The 8,733-nt window shown below is 46.8% G+C and overlaps 1 protein-coding gene across 1 annotated transcript in view; it reads left to right on the top strand.

Annotated features, from left to right (window-relative positions):
• The first annotated feature begins 292 nt into the window (after window positions 1–292).
• The window catches only part of LONRF1 (LON peptidase N-terminal domain and ring finger 1), a 34,918-nt gene continuing 26,477 nt past the window's right edge, over window positions 293–8,733 (top strand). The window contains exons 1-2 of the mRNA XM_074992826.1: window positions 293–1,196; window positions 8,526–8,644. Of these exons, the coding sequence (XP_074848927.1) occupies window positions 605–1,196; window positions 8,526–8,644 (711 nt within the window). The 5' untranslated portion in view covers window positions 293–604. The remainder of the gene's footprint in view (window positions 1,197–8,525; window positions 8,645–8,733) is intronic.

The following is an 8,733-nucleotide window of genomic DNA, read 5'->3' as shown; positions in this document are numbered from 1 at the left end:
CGCCACTTAAAGCGATTGGAGAACAGGGCCCGTGTTTGGCGTGGAGGGAGGGGCGACAGGCTCTGTCCTAACGCGGCAGCGAGCGCCCGCAGAGAAGAGGCGCTACCCGCTGCCCACCGGCCGGCTAACACACGTCGCCCCGCTCAGCCCCGCCGGCACACCGGGAACCCGACCCCGACCCCGCCTCCACCCCCACCACGCGGCAGGCTCCTCCCTCGGCTCGCGCACGCCTCCAGGCCCCGCCCCTTCCTCGCGGAGCTGCGGCACGCGGGGAGCAGCGAGCTGTGTTTTGTAATCTCCGCCGCCCCCCTCCCCCGCGCGGCCCGTCTCCGCCAATGGCGAGTGCGCGTGGCGGTCAGGTGACGCAGCTTTTTATGTAAGCCAACGGCGGAGCGTCAGCCGCGGGTCCGTGGCGGGGTTTGAACGTGGGGAAGGGGGCTAACGGGCGCGCCGCGAGGCTGGCGGTCTAGGCCGGGCCCATCTACCGGGCGGGAGCTCCCGCGCCGCCGCCTTCCCCCCTCCTCCCCGCCGCGCGCAGCGCAGCGCAGCGCAACGCCCGAGCTCCGGGGAGTGCCACACCCCCCTCGGGGAGCCGCGCGGCAGGATGGCGTCGTCGGTGGCTGTGAGCTCGCAGGGGCCCCGGGAGCCCGAGGGGGAGCAGGAGCGGCTGCTGCGGCGCGGGGAGCGGCTGGCCCTGGGGAACCGTCTGAAGGAAGCGCTGGAGATGTACTCGGCGGCGCTGCGGCTCGGGCCGCCCGAGGGTCCCCGCCGCCTCGAGACCCTGGTGGACTGTCTGGTGGTGAACTACCGCCTGCGCCAGGGGCTGGCCGGGAGCCGCGGCCAGGGCGCCCCGGAGGAAGGAGGCGGCGGCTCGGCCGAGGGGCCGCTGACCTGCTGCGGCTGCCGGGGCTTCCTGGGCGAGCCTGTGACCGCCCGGTGCGGGCACAGCTACTGCCGCCGCTGCCTGCGCAGGGAGCTGCGCGCCCGCTGCCGCGTCTGCGGGGACCTGTTGCTGCCGGGCGGGGGCGGCACCGGGGCCGCCCCCCTGCGCACCACCGTCGTGCTGAGCCACTTGGCGGAGAAGTGGTTCCCGGCCGAGTGCGAGAGGGCGAGGACCGGCAACCGGCTGGGGGAGCTGCTGAGCCAGGGACGCTTCCGGGAGAGCCTGAGCGCCGCTAGCCAGGCCCTGCGAGCAGGTAACGGACGGCGGGCTTGGCCTGTCTCCACGGCCCCCACCTGCACTCGGGCCGGCTGGGGTGCGCGTGGGTTTGGTGCTAGCTGGCGCCCCAGACAGAGACTTGGCTCCCCGGCTGTGTCGCAGAGCTGAGTGTATTTGTCACTCTTCTAGTACTTCGTCTGTATCCTGCCCTCCACCTCTGGTCCAGCCGGCCGTGGAGTAGGCTGGCGGCGATAGGCCTTTTCGAAACCAGTCAAAAGTTGCAGAACTCCAGAAGATGACTTTTCTAACGCTGCTCAGTGACTGCGGGAATAGGCAGCGAGAGAGCGTCGATTGTGGGGCTGGGCTGAAACCGAGGGCTGCATGAGGGCTGGTGGGGGAGCGTAAACACGGGAGGGCTGGTTGTGGAGTGGGGGACACTGCTGCCTTCTCACCTCTTACCTTTTCCCAGGACAGCTTTGTCCGTGCCTCTGACATAAGCATTGTTGGTTTGCGATAGGGGCTCTTAGGTTCAGGCCTGTTGTATTTGCCTTACTTCCAAGGAAAGACCTGTTTCCTGAGCCTCTGAAGTGTGTCAGGGAGACAATTCCCAGCAGGCCAGGCCTAGTTGCATAAGCAGACGGGGCATGGAGGGGGACAGGTTGTGTAATGCTAGTGACATCACAGATGGGTGTGGCAGGAGTTTTATAATTCACTGTGAGAGCAGGGTGGGAGGTGAAAGGGTGTACTTGGGTTATGATTTATTAAGCAGTGATAACATGCTTTGTTCTCCACTGTATCTAGCCAGTGGTTCAGTGAGGTTAGTTAGGTCATCCAGGCATTTTGACAGTATAGTGATGTACAAGATATAAATATCTAGCAAGACAGAAGCAAGATGCTTCTTAATGGTGCCTTCTATTATGGAAAGAAGAATTTGTTTTTGAGCTGAAGTCTTTACTTTCATTCTGATCAGAAATTCAGTATGGCATGCTTAGAAACGATATTTAACATTTGGCTTTTAATACTTGGGCACTGCATGCATGGAATTGCCAGCTGCAAGGGGGAAAAGTTTTTTTTAGATATAAAGCTAAACGGATTCGTTTGATAAGAGTCTTTGTCATGGCTCCTTCCCCACTCTGGCAAGATAAATGCAGAAGTGGGGGCCAGCAAAAGTACCTCCAAAACCTTATCTACCAGGTTTTGGTATAAACTTTCCCTGAAAAATCCTAAAAGCCTTAGATTTGAGGGATAAAATTTGCTGCCACCACCCAAGTAATAATAAGGAAACCAGGGAGAGACTACTTGGGAAATCTCAGCCCCAAAAGTAAAAACCAGGACATACACACTAACCAATACCAAGTTAATAAAAAGAGAGAACTCTTATTATTACAACAATATTTGTGTTGCAAGCCTCATGACTAGATGGAAGAGTCACAAAGTAAAACACATGGGGAATCTCCACCATGGGCCTAGAACTTAGTTACAAGGAGAGGAAAAGAACATTTCTAAAAAGTGCACAGACATCAGGTCCCACTGCCTAAACCATCAAACAATAAAGCCTAACAGACTTATGTAAACTTTACCCTACTTACAGAAGATTGGAGGGCCTGTTTTTGGAAGGAGATATTCTGCATCTCTCTCTCATGGCTGGAAAGAAGAAGACTGACCAGAGGACAGAAAAAGGGAGGAGCCAAAAAATTCAATTCTTACCTAAATTCCTATAGGCCAACCCCACCTGGCTAAGGAGGTTAACCCTTTTACTCCCAGGCTTCTGGCTAACCCTTATGATCATGACAGACTTATATTAGGGGGAAATTTTAGATGCAGTTTCAGAATAAACTTGTCAGAAATAAATCTTAAACAGGAGTGTTGAATATCTGTTCTTTTTGGAAGCATTCTATGCATGGATGTAAACTGTCCTAAATAACAGTAAACTCTTTGATATCTGGGACCAGGTAGTTGCCAGATAATCAAATGTTCTGGGTAAGAGAGAGTTCAGTACTCATGTTGTGTAGGAGTGCAGAGGAACCTGTCAGCTGCACTCCCAGGACAGTGCTAAGTGGGATGCGCCGCCCCCCCCCCCCCCTCATGGGAGGGACAGTACACAAGCCTCAGTCTCCTGCGCTCTTTACTTTTCTGCCTGGCTCTGTGCTGTGTTGTAGGACAGCCATAGGCCTGGGCAGGAGGAGGCAGGTTTGTAGCTGCCATCTCCCAACTCGGGGCTCTGCAAAGCCCTCCAAGGTGGAGCCCCACAGAAGGTGGGAAAGTGGGTGGCACAGCGAGGGGGTGCTGCAGCTAGCTCTGGAACGAGCTGTGTGTCTTCCTCACCCCCAGCTTTCCCCTGAAGAGCAGGCAGCTCTCTGGGGAGTTTGCACTGGCTTGGGCTCAGAGGAGGGAGATGGTGCTTGTTACCTAGTTAAATAAATAGCTAACTACGTGGTTAATGGAGCTAGATTAAGCATGTCTTTTTAGTTTCTTTAGGGAACAGGCTGCTGAGACATGAGGTTTGTCAGTTACCATCTAAATGTCCCTCTTGGAGAGCTGCTTCCAACTAAACCAATGCAATTTTATTTCTGCCAGTTTATTACAATGTATCTTGTAGCAGCTGCCAGGGGACAGGGAGTTGTGCCCCTTATTCAAGTACCGGTTAAACAAGAGTTTACCCTAGTTCTTTAGCACAGTTGTAGCATCCTGTGTCAGTGGGGCCATAGAAGCATGGAATGTTGAGTGATTTAGTTTAAGAACTGTAACTTAAGAATTAAAATAGTTTGATACATTCAAGTTATTTAAAACATTGTGGTGCACACAGAAGGGAATAAACCAAAAGAAGTGAAATCTAAATGGCTTCTTGGTTGCAAATGGGTCTCTGTGATGATAAACATTTATATGAAAGACCACACCGCTTTGTGGTGTAGGATTTTTGATTTAGATAGAAAATGTTTTTCGGCTAGACCATAAATGAAGGCCACCTCTGCCCCCCTTCTTGGTAAGTTGATAGCACTGCTTTTGGGTCTGACATAATACTATGAATGAAGAGGGTTTTTCTTCCTCATTACATTGTTTGTTTTACTAAGTTTTAGGTTGGGTTTAACCAATGGCTGGTAAAACATGAAAATATAACTTTAAATCTTAATAGTCAGCTGTAGTTTTTAATGAAGATTATTCAAGCAAATATTATGTTGCAGAGCTTGTCAGACTATGATCCTTTGTACATTGGTGCTCTCTTCCTTTTTGTCATCCTAAAACCATTGGTGTTCCAAGTACTGACTGTAATAAAAGTTGTTACTCCATATCGTAGTTCTAATGTCCTACAAGCATTTAAGACAGCTGAATAAATCTGTAAAGCAGGGTTTCCCAAACTTTATGTAGTTGGAACCTGGGGTTTTTTTTCAGTACCTGTTTTTGGCCAGCAAAAATTTTTGGGCTGTCCAAAAACAGGTGCTGGGGGGAGAAAAGAAAAATTCCGACCATATAAAGTTTGGGAAACCCTGCTTTACAGATTTATTCAGCTGTCCTTAATGCTTGTAGGGCATTAGAACTACCATATGGAGTAACAACTTTTATTATATAAACATATGAAAAATGAATACATTTTACTGTTTTGTTATTTAGTCACAATAATACATAATATAAATCTTGATATAAAATACTTAAGTGCCTTATTGTGTGGAAAAAGTGAAAAGTACCAAATTAATAGGATTGTGTGTGATAATCTGTATTTTCTAAGGGCCAGTATACTTTTTCCAAGGACCAGTACTGGGCCATGGACCACACTTTGGGAAACACTGCTGTACAGGATGTCATACATCTTTAGGGATCTTTATATTCATTGATCTGACTGTGTACTTACAAGACATCCCTGTAAAAACAGACAGCTACATGATCATTAGCATATATTGTGAACTATTGGCTTGGTATACTTTTTTGTTACTCAGTAAAGTAGAGAAATTCTTATGATTCAGAGAGGGAAAAGATTATCAGCTTACCTTTTTTTAAAAATTCCTTTAATTTAGATATGTATTAAAGAAGCTTCTCTCTTGTTGGCCTCTTAGTTCTGCTTTACCCAGACACGGTTCACAATCTGCTTGACATAAATTTGTTGCCCTGAAATTGAATTTAGTGACACACACTCTCTCAAGTTTAGTTAGGTTAAAAGATAAAAGTTGTAAAGGAACAAACCCTTATTTAGGTAAGAGGAAGTTTATTAAAAGTGGTTTATTTGGGAGCTGAATTATAATGCTGGAGACTTCCACATTTATAAAAGTAACTCTTCACAAATGGGAGGATGGATGGTCCTTCCACTCAAGGTGAAATAAAGTAGAAATTGTTAAAGGGATGCTGTCAGGTCAAAGTCAGAGGCTGTGTCTACAGGGGCACAAATCTTCGAAATAGCCATGCTAATGACCATTTCAAAGATTACTAATGAGGCACTGAATTGAATATTCAGCGCCTCGTTAGCATTAGGACACTACTAGCTGTGGCTCTTCGAAAGCCCCGCTCACAAAAACGCGCGGCTACACGGGGGGTCCTTTTCGAAAGGACCCCACCCCTTTTGAAGTCCCCTTATCCCGATTGCTGATCGGAATAAGGTGACTTTGAAAGCGGCAGGTTCTTCTGAAAAGGTCACCTGTGTAGCTGTGCACTTTTGAAAGTGGGGCTTTCGAAGCGCTGCAGCTAGTAGTGTCCTAATGCTAATGAGGCGCTGAATATTCAATTCAGCGCCTCATTAGTAATCTTCGAAATATGGCTATTTTGAAGATTTGTGCCTGTGTAGACATAGCCAGATTGAAGGCTTTTTAAGTCTTTTTATCTTCGCATCTAACTCTTGCTATACCCACAACTGTTGGTGCATTTCCACAATTTATTAAACTATACCATAATCAAAAACAGTTTGATTTGAATTTTCTAGCTTTATTTTTCCTTGTGTAATTTCATGAATCTTCATGATATTTTAGGTACGTTAAAAATAGCTATTCCCTGAATAACACTTTTGGTTTCACCAAATTAAAGTTTGAGTACAAGTATATATATTTTTACACTTGTATTCTCATTTCCACAGTTTGTAATAGAACAGTGGTTGGATGTTTGTAATCCAGGTGTTGTAGGGGTATAGTTTTAACTTTTATGAAAGCATATACTTAACCTGAACTTGGGGCCAAAGCTCACTCACACTCTTTTAAAGTATTGCAGTGCTGGAATATATGCATTTAAAAACAACCTACAGTTCAAGTACAGTCTCTCCCATTTGCAGATATAAACCTTATGTGAAAAACCATACTAGGTAGGTAGTGGCTGATGCCACATTAACGGTCCCTTGAAATACCTGCTTACTTTTGCTAACTCTGTTTTTGTCTGTAGCTGTGACATTGTTTCCCAAAACTGAAGGCTCTGTAAGCATGAATTCTATCACCAGTAGAAGTTGGACCAATAGAATACATATATTATCCACCTTGTCTTTTTAATATCCAGGGCCCAACACGGCTCGGACAACTTTGCTAGTTGCCTAGGTAACTAGGTAACATAGCTTAAAAATTGCATATGCAAAATACCCTGGAAAAGAGGGTCTAGCCTGCAAAAGCTCATCACCTAATCAATTATTAGTCTTTAAAGTGCTACAGGACTCTTTTTTAAGTAATTTCAGGTCCAATATTTCATGCCAAGTACCCAGTCAGAGCTCTTCCCACCCCCCAGTCTTAAAGGGGTAGCTGAGTCGGTCTGTATCTTCACAAATAGGAAGTCTAGTGGCACCTCATAGACTAACAGATATTTTGGAGGCACAAACTTTCGTGGGCAAAGACCCGCTTTGTCAGACTCGTGCATCTGACAAAATGGGTCTTTGCCCATGAAAACTTATGCTCCAAAATATCTGTTAGTCTATAACAGCGGTTCCCAAACTTTTCGGTATCATGTCCCGCTTTTGAGATACGCTTATGCCTCCTACCTCTTCTTTACCATCATCCATCCTCCTTTTAACAAAAAAAATCAGTTCATAACTTAATATAAACACAAACTTGATATAAAAATGTTGTTTTAAAAAAAAAGTACAAATAGTTTTTCTTGGCCCCTTGCAGGTGCCTAATGCAGCCCCAGCTGCCTGGACCCCATGCCAGCTGCATGCCCCCCTGAGCCCTGCACTGCCAGAGCTGCCCAACTGAGACCCATGCGGCTAGAGCCAGCCACCTGCCCAACAGTCCCCAGGACCCCACGCTGCTGGGTCAGCCACCCACCCACTTGAGCCCCACGCTGCTCTGGCCAGCCACCCGCATGCCAGCCTGAGCTGCCCAAGCCCCACGCTGCTCTGGCCAGCCACCCGCATGCCAGCCTGAGCTGCCCAAGCCCCATGCTGCTGGGGCCAGCTGCCCAACCGCCAACCTGAGCTACTCAAGCCCCGTGATGCCTGGGCCAGCTACCATAGCCCCATGAGCCCACCACCCAAGCTTCTTCCCTCCCCCAAAGCCAGGCACCACCAGCCCCCCACTCTCCTCCCCCTCCCTAACCCACTCTTACTCACCTTTGTAGGAGGCAGCTAGCTCCATGTGTCTTCACTGTCTGCCTGTTTTTTATAGTGGCTGTGCTGCGTTGCCCATGTAAAATATTGGGAGGTGAGAGCTGGAAGCAAATGCCACCTTTTTTCTTTTGTGGGGGGAGTGATGGAGGTGGAGGGAGGCTGGGTTATCTTTTTCTGATTTGTCCTCCTTGCTTTAAATAGGGAGTCTGTTCTGGTCTGGCTATGGTCTGAAGAAGTGGCTCTGTCCCATGAAAGCTCACCTAATAAACTATTTTGCTAGTCTTTAAAGTGCTACTTGACTGCTTTTTGTTTTTCTAGTCTTATGTTCCTTGAGACCTTTTTGCTGTTAATACTTGGAATCCTAATACACAGTAGTGCTTGACAATTGCAGTGAAGATGACCAGTCTAACTTTGTGGCCTAGGCAGAGTGAAATGGTAACTAATGTTTAAAGCTGAAAATAAATTAGACTTTTTATAGCAATGCTTTGTACTAAGATTTCACTTTCTGTGTAGTTTTTCTCTGTAAAGGTGAGATTAAAACAAGTATAAACAAAATAATGTACATATGAGTGCAAAACTGAATTGTGACTTCTTTGACTGTCGATTTTATATTCCAAAATGTATTTGGGATTCCTGAGTAGGTTTCATGTTTTACTTTTAGGTTCAAATTTATATTAATAAGGAGTTGTATCTGGTTATCTTAAAACCTAAGATTGCATAAGTACATCGGACTGTGCTATTTTTAGGATTTAAGGGGTGCCAAATATTTTGCAAAGCATTTTGATAGCTTTTTAAAACTGTCCAGTTTTAGAGAAGCAGTCAAAATATATGTATTGTTAACTAAAGATGTCTTGTCTTTAGATCCTGGTGACTTAATGTTAAGAATTTACAGAGCTGAATCATATGCTGGTCTCCAAGAGTTTAAAACAGCCATAGAAGATCTAAATTTTATCATCTCTAAAATGCCAAATTGGCCAGAGGTAAGTTGGCTTACAGGCTGTGCTGCCTTTTTTTTTAATCTGCGTTTGTGTCCGATATAACTAATGGTGAATTGTTGTTCAGATGACAT

Source organism: Carettochelys insculpta, chromosome 4 (assembly GCF_033958435.1).
Source record: "Carettochelys insculpta isolate YL-2023 chromosome 4, ASM3395843v1, whole genome shotgun sequence".
In the NCBI taxonomy this organism is placed as follows: Eukaryota; Metazoa; Chordata; order Testudines; family Carettochelyidae; genus Carettochelys; species Carettochelys insculpta.
The sequence above is the reverse complement of the archived record's forward strand: the minus strand, read 5'-3'. Positions and strand labels throughout refer to the sequence as shown.